Source organism: Aplysia californica, unplaced genomic scaffold (genome assembly GCF_000002075.1).
Source record: "Aplysia californica isolate F4 #8 unplaced genomic scaffold, AplCal3.0 scaffold00585, whole genome shotgun sequence".
Classification (NCBI taxonomy): Eukaryota; Metazoa; Mollusca; class Gastropoda; order Aplysiida; family Aplysiidae; genus Aplysia; species Aplysia californica.
Window position 1 is genome coordinate 400,368 of NW_004797855.1, and position 13,662 is coordinate 414,029.

At 38.6% G+C, this 13,662-nt stretch overlaps 1 protein-coding gene across 1 annotated transcript in view; it reads right to left on the reverse strand.

Annotated features, from left to right (window-relative positions):
- Window positions 1-4,895: 4,895 nt before the first annotated feature.
- LOC101846984 (ribonuclease 3) overlaps window positions 4,896-13,662 on the reverse strand; it is a 36,964-nt gene continuing 28,197 nt past the window's right edge. The window contains exons 15-18 of the mRNA XM_005107207.3: window positions 12,191-12,273; window positions 11,326-11,432; window positions 6,484-6,629; window positions 4,896-5,410 (exon numbers count right to left, since the gene is read on the reverse strand). Coding sequence (XP_005107264.1) covers window positions 5,268-5,410; window positions 6,484-6,629; window positions 11,326-11,432; window positions 12,191-12,273 — 479 coding nt within the window. The 3' untranslated portion in view covers window positions 4,896-5,267. The remainder of the gene's footprint in view (window positions 5,411-6,483; window positions 6,630-11,325; window positions 11,433-12,190; window positions 12,274-13,662) is intronic.

Below are 13,662 nucleotides of genomic sequence, written 5' to 3' on the forward strand. Positions count from 1 at the left end.
TGTGCCGCAACATTGCCTTTGGTCCGCTACTGGTCAGACACATCGGTCCGTTATGTCTTTGAGGAGTTAACTAACTGGACACATAGGTCCGTTATGTCGTTAGGGAGTTAATTTAGTGGACACATCGGTCTGTTATGTCGTTAGAGGGTTAACTAACTGGACACAACGGTCTGTTATGTCGTTAGGGAGTTAATTTAGTGGACACATCTGTCCGTTATGTCGTTACAGAGTTAACTAACTGGACACAACGGTCCGTTATGTCGTTAGAGAGTTAACTAACTGGACACATCGGTCTGTTATGTCGTTAGGGAGTTAATTTAGTGGACACATCTGTCCGTTATGTTGTTAGAGAGTTAATTTAGAGGACACATCTGTCCGTTAGTTCAAAAACAGTTAATTAACTGGACACACTTGTCCGTTATTGTCTTAGAGAGTTAATTACCAGGCCTTTATTGCATCCAAGTGCTGATTTTTTTCTTCAACCTCCAGCAGACAACACTGTTTGAGCTTTGTAGTCAGTCAAATGACAATGCCAGTATAAATTAAACGATTATGAAACACAAAATTTTGTTTTAGTATTATTTACTAGCTACATTTTAAGATAACTATGAATGTTTCTTGTTCTATTTTTCCCTGGACAATTTTTGTTTCTAATAAACCAATAAAACAATAATCAAGCAATTATTTTTTATTGCCATGTATCTATTATAGGAGGCAGAATCTTCGTTTAGTGTTTTACGGCACTCGTAACACAATAAGTTCATATGAGTGCTAGATCTAAATATTAGATGTTGCAAGAGAGTAGCAAACAGAAAAACAGAAAGAGGAGAGATAAGGATGATACATGTTTGATAGGAAAGAAGGAGCAGATCACACCAAAGCACCTGCCAACCACCCCTAGCAGGATCTTCAATATGTTGTCCATCTTTGAGACGGAAGAAGCAGTTCACAGAACAGCCTTGAAAACTCATCTAATTACCAACACCTAAAGTTTAACCCTCTCTGTATGCCCTGGGGTCATTTTGTATCCCTGGTGTTGTATTCTTCACATTTTAGAAAACTTCTAGATCTAGTGCGAATATCCCTTTGAAACTTTCAGTTTTTCTCAAAAACTAAGCAAAATGTATGGATCGGATTAACGAGTAAATTTCCTCTTTGGAAAGTGGTGGCACAGAGTTCCCCATGTCGTATGGATACGATAGTAAAACACGACGTACAGATAGGGTTAAGAACCCCCCCCCCCCATTGCAGATTAAAACTAAGGCCATATATGCATAAAAAAGCAGCATGATACCCACTAAGCCAATAGTACACCCTTCACTGTTTCCCTAAACACATCTCTCGGAGATGACAAACTCTTTTGTTTTGTTTTAGTAGAGGTTTTATGGCACAATATAAGCGCCAGAAGATTAGAGGTGTTACAAGAGAGTAACAAACATAAAACAGAAGGAAGGGAGATAAGGACCATAGATGTTTGATAGGAAAGAAGGAGCCAACCACTCATACAAACTCTTTGATTCGGCTGTAAGGCATTTCAGTTTTTAATCAGAGAATGTCACCTTAGATGGGCATCGTACAAAAGACAACAAACTGCGAAATAGGTGAAAATGTAACATTTCGTAGCCTCAGAACAATTTTGTCCAAAGTGTACTTAACTTAATTAAAGTAAAGAGGCACTTTGGACAAAATAGTTCTGAGATAATGATTTGTTGAGGTGTGCAGCTTGCAACAGGTCGGCATGATGACATCAGACACATTTTGATAGGAACATAATATCAGGAAAATAGGAACACCAAATTGGATTATTTTGTTTGCAACACAATTAGATCATATAAGTGCTAAAGATTAGACTAATTAGAGGTGATACAAGATAGTAACAAACACTAAAAAAGGAAAAGGAGAGATAAGGACAACAGATGTTAGATAGGAAGGAAGGAGCAGACCACACCAGAGCACCTGTCAACCACCCACACCAAATGAGGAGTCCACGAGAAAAATGGGATTAGTCACAAACTGAAAATTGAGAGAGTATCAATTTTGAACACAAGTTGTTGACTCATAACTGTATTTCTGTTCAACTGTTGGTTGATTACATGTATTGTTGTTAGATTTCCCATTCAACAAACATAGCAAGAAATCACCAATCTAACAAACTTTTAAAATTGACACCCTCACAAGTTCCAGTTTGACTATGCTTGTTTTTCCCGGGGACTTTTCAAATAAGAGAAGTATAAGGAGCAAACAACACCAAAGGGATGGCCAACCACCAACTGCACAGCAGAAAAAGCTTTGTCATGAAATAATGAACAGGCATTAAGAAATGACGTACTTTCAAACAGAGAAAAGACACGTTACTGGAGAGAGAAACAGTAATAATGACGTCAATAATTTCAAAATTAGAAAATACATTTAAAAAAATTTATTGCAGATTGAATTTACACAGCACCTATACCTCCACGAGAGTAGGCTCCATGCGTTTGACAGTGCATGTTATTATCCCCCCGACAAAACAAATGTTTTTTTATTATAGTAGAGGGGTTTTACAGCGCTCGCAACTGCATAAGGTCATATGAGCGCCAAGGGGTGGGTGTCAACAGAGAAGTCTTTACAGGGAATCAGACTTAGACTGCTCACCTCTCTAGCTTCAACAGCACAAGGTCTGCTTCGACTATCAAGGCACCCCAAAATAGCAGGTCACAAGAGAGTGACAAACATACAAAAGAAGTAGAGGAAAATGACAATAGTAAAGATCAGGAACAGTTATGAGCGTGACATGAGTCAGCCCATTTACAATTCTACTGTGCTTGAATGAGAAATGTCATCCCTTTGGGAATGGCCTAAAGACACTTCAGTCAGTGGCACTGCCCCGGGGGGTGACAAAACAAATAACATTAGGAAACATTCAGAGCTTCCAGAGGCAGCCACAAAAAAAAAGTAGGTGAATACATCAAACTACAATATGAAAGTATAGTTAAAACCTAATTTTGTGGTCACCGGTCCTAGACAATCACCTGTACAAAAGACTACTTCCCACATCCCCCCTTGAGTCAATCTAAAATACTATAATGACACTGTCAAAGATGTCCTCCTGTCTAAGACAGAAACTTCAGCCATCTTATGACATAAAAACGTATATTCATATGCCAAAAATGAAATTTTACAGGAGAGGCAAAAAAAACCCAACTTAGATCTAACTAAAATTTGGTCAACCTGATTATTTTATGTCAATGTGCGTTGGCCAGTCTAACTTTTGTCTAATTTGCTGAGGTATAGAGTAAATAGTTATGAAGTAACTGATTAAAATTTCTTTTGTCATAACAATATTGATATCTAATTAGGTCACAACCCATATTTTCAAAAGCTCAAAACTTCGTAAATTTTAATTGTACAGCCATAAAAGCGTGATAAAAAAATTGCTATGAAAAAGGCCTTCCCCCCCTGTATAAAAATGCTAGTTGACCTAATCAGGCATATCATATACATTTTTTCGTCATAAGACGGAAGATTTTTCTCCGCAACAATGGTGGCTGTCTCGTACAATTTCAACTATTCAACATTCATAACAATAAGGACTCACACATTCAGGAACATCGATCAGACAGGAACATGCACAACTTGAGAACACAGTCCCCTTACAAAGGAATGAGCTTAACAGCTGCAAGATTGACAACAACTTCAACAACACCAGCACTTACAGGATCACAAAGAAATTTTTAAAATCACATACAAAATCTGAAAAAAGTTGAAAACATTTTTGTCCTGTTGGCAAAGTTGTAAATTGTCTTTCTCAAAAACAATCTCTTCGTTTCAGGATAATTTCCTAGTAGGCCCTACTAGAAAACCTTTCTGGAAACGTCAAGCCAAAAAAGCTTCTTCACTTCAAGAAAGGGGTCGCAGCAGAGAGAAGTACCGTGTGGTATGGGTTTGATGTCAAACAATTAAATTTATCTAATAACAGGGGCCTTCAACTCTAACATTATCGCTGAGCCAAGAAAATGGGAGAGCCTTAAAAACTCTACGCTCAACTCAAATTCAAGAGCTCCTCTAAATACAGTTAGGAAAGTGGATAGTTTTAAAGAGCACAGCATGAAGATCGCAAGCCATCAATTGCTCACTGCAATGGTTCTTTGACACAAGGACCACTGTGCACACCACAAGTGTCACCTCGCTGAAACCTTCAAGGCGTTGCCAGTATTACAAAGTTCTATCTGACAAATTTGGCCGTTTTGAGTTACTAAGATCATGAGGTCAGAAACCAAATGTTCTATCTGCTCTATAAAAATCGTAAGATTACTCGGAGTCGTTCTCGAAACATTCAAAGAAGGGATGGGATGGGATTGGAAGGGATGGGATTCGAAAATACTTAAGCGGGTGCTGAGCTGATAGAACTTTGTAATTCTCAGCTAGTGACTTGCTGAAGGGCTTTTCAATAGGACATTGTCATCAAAATGAAGGGTTTAGGTACTTCCTATCAGATGGGATAATTATCCCCAGATGCAAAAGTACACAGTGCCAGTCTTAAAAAAAGCAGCAAAAACAAATGTGTCACGACTCGATGGAATCAGGCGCTTGTCAATTTGGGGAGATGGGGAGTTATTGGTATCATCTTAAAGCTTGTCCATTTGTCCATCTCTCTATGAAAAAATTACCCTTCTTTCTTGAATAGAAGTTGAAATATTTGCGATTGAAGAAGGTGGGGGTCACCTGGTTTCAGAGGTAAAATTAGCGAGAAAATGGCCATCAAAGTTGGTGATTCCCAAAGCTTGAGAGTCTTAGCAAACTGAAAATTTACATTTTTTGAGCCTATAATCAATGTTTTACAGTAAAATCCACACAGAAATGTGTTTTTAAATGGACGTAATAAGCTATGAGCCAAAAAACAAAATTTCGATAAAACAGGCGGGAAAATGCCGGTTTCTTCAATTTTCACCATTTTGACGAGCACCTGATTTCACCACAATGCTTCACAAATATTAAACCTGGGAACATCGCATGAAACCAAACAACTTGACATACCCGTGTCATCTTCTCAGTGAGTGGGTCTGTGCACCACTTTCCGCTACATGTTAAACAACATCAATATCCTGTATGCTACATTCTGCACATATTCAAATCTTGTTCCCAGCAGTGCACAAAATATTGTTCTTTCTTCGCTTCAGTAGTAAACCTGTATCACTACATCCTGAAAAATCTACTGAATCCACTGCTTGAACTTTTGAATTTTACCACTTTCTCTCAGTCAACCTCGTGAAATGGGTTATAAATCTTTACGTCCCCTTTTTAGTCCCTTTTCGACGACGCTGATTTGGGCGATTTTTTCTCAGCTTCTTCTCTGGCGGCTGATCGCCTCCAGCGTCTTTTCTCATGCGCTCCAAGAAACGTCGCTGGTGCTGGAGAATGGGGAACAACTCTGGAAAAAAAGACAAAACATTTTAACTTCTTACAGTTCAGATATTTTTAGTGTAGAACATCGCAGTAGCCAGCAAAAACCGTGCTAAACTCAAGCAATGAGATGTTGCAAAACCTTGCAGATTGAAAGAATAAGAATCTTGTGCTCTCAGAGTTTTCAGTATGTTTTTCAGCTGTTTGACAACGCTATTGACTAACAAAGTTGATCTGTTTCAACTTAAACTTTAAACCTTTTAAGTGCATGCAATCATTACTTTTGAACGACTGTCAGTACAAATAGTCCATATACAGCTCCTCCACCAGAGACCCCATAAATGTCAGCAGTGTTAAACCCATTCAAAAACAGCCAACAAAAAAATCATTAAATGATCATCGAACAAAGAATGAAATGTCCAGAATGAAGGAAAATTAACCTTTACCGTACACTGTGTACCAAAAATGGTACAGGGTGTTTTAAATTTCATTTCATTCTTTTATCGCTAGCTTCATGTCTATGAGCAGCTAAGAATGCCTCAAGTACTCAATTTCCAACATTGAAACAGTGGCAATTAGAAGTTTTGATAAGAAGTTTTGAAATTGATTATCGTTTTCTACCCTACCCCCTATTCACACTTTGTGTACCAATAATGGCACACAGTGGAAAAACACCCAAGCAAAGCGAGCCCACAAGGTCATGACAATGCGAGTTCTATTTTTAGCACCCACATATGTTGCTATCTAATGCTGGGGAGGCTGCTGAGTGTGTACTTGTAGAAGGGTAGCGTGCTGAGCGTGAAGCCAAACTCAAACATTATTCACGTAATTTAAGTAATGTTTCCAGTTTACTCACCCTTCCTTCTCGAAACAGCTCTCCACTCTCTCTTTAAAGGCCGTTATCTAAACTATCTTGGAAAAAGTTTGGAATGCTCTCGATTACGAGTTATGATAACTGCTCTAAAATTGGAACACGACGAATGCATTGCAAAGAAATATACCGACGTATGGTAACGGTTAATGTCCCACGGAAATAATATCCTGAAAAGCAGAAGAAGAGAAGAGGGGAATCCCTCCGAAAAATCTTGCTCATGAACCCACCCGCTCGCTTCTTCAGGGCGTTGGTGGCGGCGGCCATCTCTGCCTGCTGAATACTGTGGCCGGTGCCCGTGGACAGGCGGCTGCCTCGGAAGTAGACGGCCACCACGTACTTCCTGGTGTTGGTCGGCCCGATCGACTCGATCACTCTGTGTGGGTGGAGAAGCAGAGAGTACATTCAGTCAGAATATGCTATGGGAACGAACTGGATAAAGACTGTTTTAAATTGAAAGGTAGTATAAATGCTATTTCTGAAAGAAATCCCCCCTCCCCCCCAAAATCTTAAATAATAAAATAAAAAAATAAATAATAAATACATTTTTAAAAGCAAAAAAGAAGGAATAAATCAATAAATCAATAAAAATAAATTTTAAAAATTAAAAATTAAAAAACCCACAAAAATTCTTTCAACATATAAAAGCATGAATGAACAACAAAAGGCATTAGTGAGAAAAGGAACTTTCACAAAATCTCTACTGAACTCATTGAGCCCTGTTCCCAAATATATTCGATACATCAGTTCCACCTTGGTCCCAAATATACCGAGTTGCAAAAGTTCTGTCACACCCATTATACTACAATGATTTTTGCTACAGTGTAAGAATTGCAGCAAAAATAAAAAAAATATGATTTGTGTGACTTATGAGACTCCACGTGCATGAGAAGACAAAAGAAATCATGAACCGGAAGTAGTACGTGAGCAAAATGTTGGTTTTGATTTCTCACGGTGTAGGTTGAAATCAATGCACCCTACACACAAAATTTGCGTTAAACCACGCAGACAATGTGTAAACACACCTTACATACTATGAAATTCCGTGACTTTTAATAGTTGGGTCATTTGTTCACCAGTTTTCAAAGTAACAAAACGGACAATTCAGAAGAAAAAGGCACTGTGTGTATGATACATTCTTCAATTGCGCTTTCTTCAGTTGCAAGACACATAAATGTGTGCAGTAGTACCATCTAACGCTTGAACAAATGTTTTAACACCACTTGAACTGCCCAAGACAAGCCTAGACGTGGTCAACCAAGGGCGACAACCCAACATCAGATGTGGGTTATAGTCAAAACCCAGGTTCAAAACCTGTTCCAAGCAAATGCAGACTGCCAGGAACCTCGGACTGTCTTAAAACACCATTATAAGACATTTATATGATCGTCGATTACGTGATCATCGCCCTTTATGAGGATCCATTCTAACCCTATTTCATCCAATAAATCGCCAAATTTGGGCACACCAACACTGTCGATGGAACCGAGGACATTGGTAAAGTGTTCCATTCAGCAATGGTTCAGGTTTTTAATTCGTCGCATTGATGGACTAAAAAAAGTGTTTAAAAGAAGAGGACAAAGATATCACGAAGTTAACGTCCCCAAAATGGACCGATCCGGTGCCTGGAATGGGATGGACTCGGGCGGATTCCCTGCTCTTTATCGTACACATCTGGTCACTTTTTAAAGCAACATGAAAGGACAACTGTATAGTGACGAAATTCATCGTCACGTTGACTGCCCAATATGGCACAAAATGGTGGAATGTGCTAACAAGACAACATCCGACCCAATGCAGCCATGATTAGCCAAAACTCCTTCCAAACCCATCTTATCAACCATCTGGATGGGCCTCCAAGATCAACAAGCCTTAACCCAACAGAACATCTGAAAGATGACCTTGACTGGAGGACTAGAAACATGCTGCACTCTGTACAAACTTGTCAGGAACTGAAGGGTGCACTTCAAAAGGGATGGCAGGGGATTCCTCAGGCAACCATAAGGACATTAATTCCGTCGATGAACAAACGTTTCGTAGCAGTAAATCAAGCTGTAAGAGGCCCCACACAATACTTAACAAACATTGATTTGGATTTTGCCAAGGTCAGTGTTTATACAATTATCGCCCTTGAATAAGGAATAACATTAGCCAATTCTTTTCATGTCATGTTGGCAGAAAATGAATAAAGATCATGTGTACCAAATTTCTCATGGCAACGTTAAAAGGTAAACGAGTTATTGTACTTTTAAAGTGGGTGTGACAGAACTTTTGCAACACAGTAGAAAATCGGGATTAGGAGTTCTTTTTTTTTTAAAGTTTAAGACAAAGATCCAATAACACCAGACCATGTAATTATTGTACAAAGCTTTAGTTAAATCGTTTTCCTATCTTGGAAAGATGAAAATGTCCAAAATACAGGGTGATCCAAAAAAAAACTTTACAACTTTTATTTTGAATATCTCGCGCAAAAATTGTTTTAGAACGCTGTAATTTGGAACAGACATAATTCATTCAAAAAGAATTTGTTTGATATAAAATCCACGAAGAAGAAACATGTTTTGAAAACGGAAACGGTTAAAAACAAAAAAGCACCCCAAAAACACAAAGTTCACCAATGTTTAAAAATCTTGTAAAGGAAGTCGTGAAAAGATTAGCTGACCGTTTTCTTTATTTTCTCTTTTGACATTAATTTTCCATCCCTGTGACATCTAAACAATATTTAATTTCGTTTACAGAGTTTCAAAAACCTAATGATTTAATTTTGAAATTCCTAGAAGCAGTGCTCCACATTCCCACCTTTGGACTCGACACATTTTTAACGCGTCATTCGAAATGTTCAGTGGCGCCCTAACACAAGGACCTGTTAAACCATGAGTCTTTAAAGCCACATACACTGTACATGTTCACTAAGAAGTGGCTTCTAGAGACAATAGAGTGGGGTGCCCAATAGATAGCATTTTTGGAGTTACCATATCCCGCAGGGTGAAAATGGGCTTTGCACTAAACCAAAAGTCATCGAGGAAATGGTCCCTCTTTACTAGACAATTGAGGAATCATGAACACATTGTCATGCTCTGATCCATGTCATCTCGGCCTAGTGCAGATGAACATGGTATAGTCGTAGGTTAAGATCTGCCATGAGAATGCAGACTATTGATGTGTAGGAAAGTCCTAGCTGCAGATCATCTATGGACAGACATCTCATGGGACTCGGCTACTGAAATCTGCACTCTGGTGACATAAAGGGCTGCACATGGTGCGTGTTCGACCTGAAGTGGTCATTTTTTAAAGAACTTTTGAGTTCTGGTTCGCTATAGATCCAAACTGACGGAACTTCTCAACTCATGACGCCAAAGATTTTGAGGGCACCTAAGCATTCTCTCCATGCCATGCGCAGAACTTACGAAATGTCAGGGATGGTGAGTTTGCAGAGAGGTAAAGTTCAACACAAAAAGCTCTCTGCTGTTTACTAAACGTAGCCATGATCTCAGCAGTCAAACAAAATTTGGGAAAAATAATATCTGCAGACTTCTGTTGACTTAATAGATTGCTGTAGCTTGCAGTAAGGCGCGATTGTTGCAACTTTTAGAGGTAGGCCTTATGCAAACTGGTGCGTCATGCTATGAAAATGGCGACAAGGTTGAAATTGGGTTGTTTTTTTAATGCGCTATATAGAGCAAAACCATTCAATGGACTTATCGAAAATACATATCAGAAAAATTCCTTTTGGCTTCCAAACGTTATGTTCAAATCTGAAACGCAAGACTTCAGTATGGGAGAAGATATTTACAAAACAAGTTGCTAAGTTTTTTTTGGATCACCCTGTATGTAAGTTGTAAAACTAGTATACTTTGGTGACCTACTTGAGTGTCTTGTTCACTTTGCTTATTATAAAAATACTAGATATAATATAATGATGTCAGAATCTGGATTTAATCTTTATACACATTGTGCAGCAAGGTATCAGGGATCTTTTAGGGCAAAAAATTTTTTTTGTGTGCAAAAATCCAAGTTAGCGAAGCTCCATTGAAGCACAAACAAAATATGAGGTGTGCTTACAAAATGAGTTACTTCTCAGATTTCAGCTCTATTGACATAGATATATCAAATTTATAGGCTAAGTTTATACAATTTATTAGTCGCAATAAAATTGATAAAAGACATAGTAAACTAGAAGAAAATAGCATAGATTGAAAACCAACAAATTTGGCCCCTATGTTGATTTTTTGGGCAATATTTAAATTCGGGGATTGCGAGAAGTTCCTCATTTTGACAGCATGGCTCACATGTGATGAATCAAAATGTTCCTATGTGAACAAACTTTACAGGCGACGGTGGTGTAGCAGTAAGGCACATTGCTGTTACATGCAGGTGACTTGAGTTTGATTCCCGAGTGGAGAAAAAATTTTCATCAAGTATCTTGGTCCTTCTGTTGAGATGTTGTATCTATATACAGGCAGAGCCAGAAGTCTGTCTCCTTGATGATCTAAATTGTGTCTATTGGGGCACAACAATACCTTCCATTTTTTTTTTAAAAAGGAAAAGAAAAAAAATTAGGAAAAAACTTTTTGCATATCAGTATTTGAACTCAATTCCCGAAACAGCACCAGAAAGGAAATGGGGTTAAAATACACTTGGCAGAGTCAGAAGCCTGGCTCCTAAATGATCTAAATTGTACCCATGGGAAGAGGAGGGAGGGGGGGGGGAAGCATAACAAAACCTTCATTAAACCTGTCAGACTGTATTCCCGGTATACAGGGAATACTCCAAACTTTCACCTACGAGGGATTCCCGGTACACCGGCAATTGGAAGGTCGCGTCATGTTTTTAAACTGTTCACAACACGAGTAGTGCCTGAAAACCTATCCCAGCATTGGCATTAGCTCAAAAGTAGGCCTCTTATCTGAATTTCTACCAAGTTTCATGTGTTTCTGATAACTCATTTTCCTGTATTAACCACTTTCTAAACACTTTTGCTCAGGATGCCAGGTATTGAGGGAAGTTAGGTTCAGGGCGTAAGGCTTGAGGGGGGTTAAGAAAAGAAAAAAATTTGGCACCAGCCGACTCACTTGTAGATGGGAATGTCCGGCTCTCCCCCGCCCACCTCTCTCAGGGTGAGGCAACACTGCTGGAGTTGAGACTTGGGGTCATTCCAGTCTTGATTCAGAATGAAGTCCTGCCAGGGTCAAGAAAATAAAAGATACAGTCGAACTGGTCCAAGACGGTCAACCATTGTTGAGAAGAAAAGTGGTCATCTTAGACAGGCCGCAGTCCGACTAACTATGAACTCTGAATGAATCTACATCAGTGTTGCAGTCTCCAAAGTCCTAGCTAAAATCATCATCGCTATTATCATTTTAAAATCTCAAAATAGAGAGCGTTTGTCAAGACATCGTAATAAACACCAACTTCTTGACCGCAGTGACAGAAGGAAAACATTGCTGATCAGTTGATGTGAGTTTCCAAAATCACCCACTACATAAAAACTACTTCCCGTAAACAAAAGCTGAAATGAAACTTCCATCCGCAGAAGGTAAATGATACATGATGTGGCGTTTTCCACAACTTATGCCAAGAGTTTCAATATAGATCACACAAGAGGTGCGGGATTTGACATATTATGCACTCAGCCCGGCTTTCCACAACAGGGGTTGGAAAAAAACTAAAGTGAGTTAAGAGATTGACACAACCTATAAAAGTAAAGAAAAGACAAAGATCTCATCATCATGGTGAACAATGCAATAGCCATTAACATACACACCAGAGTCAGATAACAAACAAAAATCAGAAAAAGAAACTATAACAAGAACATATGCATTCCATTAGTGAATTACTGGGTCATGCTCGTATAATTTGCAGCCAGAAGTATCTGCATAACAATTTTCACTTAAATATCAACACATCATTTGACCATAGTTTTGCTAAAGCAGTCACCTTCAGACGAGGGAAGAAGCAGACATTGCAGAATGTCCTGCAGTAGTCCAAGCCCTTGTCCACAAACAGCGAGCCGACAAATGCTGCAAAAGAAATAAACAGGCGAAAAAAAGTCGAAGTGATATTTTACCATTTATATTAAAATTATATTCTATTACTGTGAAAGGCTCACAGGACTTTTTTTGGTTTTAGTATGAGTTTTACCACACTTGCAATACAATTAGGTCATATAAGAACAGAAGAATAAACATGTTACAAGAGAGTGACAAACATAAGAAAGGAGGAGAGATGAGGACGATAGATGCTTAATAGATTAAAAGGAGCAAACCACACCAGAGCACCAATCGCCCACACAGTCACATGACTTCAAGACAACCGGTTGAGTTGATAAATACACAGCAATCTACCATCAAAATGTCATTTAACATTTGTCGTATTTCCCAAAAGGCAGAAAAAAAAAAAGTTTGAATAAAGAGGAGCACATTGACACAACAACACTCAGTCACATAATTTAGTGTTGATGAAAAGCAAGATCAGGCAGAGAGAATAATTAGAGCAGAAAATAAAGAATGAAGAGGTAGGACCTACCACTAGTCCCCTACAACTACCCACGAAAAAAACAACCCTCGGTAAGTCCAATTTAAAAAGAAGCACGATATCGCCAATCCTCCACATTGCCCTAACCTTGTTCTATAAGTCTTTCATTTTTAATCTGGCCCCTTAACACAACTTAACCTTAACTTTGCCAGAAAAGAGATCAACAGAAGACAAAAACTTGCAGTTTAGTTTTAGCAGAGGTTTTTCGGCTCTCACAACTGCATAAGGTCATATGAGCGCCAGAAGATTAGAGGTGTTACAAGAGAGTAACAAACACAAAAAAGAAGGAGGGGAGATAAGGACGATAGATGTTTGATAGGAAAAAAGAAGCAAACCACACCAGAGCACCCACCAACCACCCACAGAGCTCTGTAGTTGGGAAGATTGAATATTCTTAAAAACAGAATGTTTACAATGAAGAGATAATAATATTCTCTCATGAGCCACTAGAAAGAATTGTGTAGAGTGATATGGATAGTTGCGAAGCTGCAGAATGGTATTACTACACTATGTGAAAGTTTTACTCAACTCCATACAAAATGGAAGAAATGAAAAAAAAAAAGGAAGACACACCAACGGCAAGCTTCAACAATATACATGCATACAAACAAAAGCGAACTGACAGGTTGTATTTATGAGGAGATTTACACATAGAGCCACAGAAACAGAATTGCAATTAGTGAGTAAAGAAGAAAAAGTCAAGACCACAGACGGTGTGAGTATATATATATGAAAACACTGTGACATATTCATGTCCATTCAGGGCTGGATAAAAGCAAGACTGACAAACAGGAACAAGACAGGGATGACAAAGAAGTAGAAACTACAAGTAGCAGTCTACAAGACCACAGAAAAAAGTGACAGAAGGACTGGAA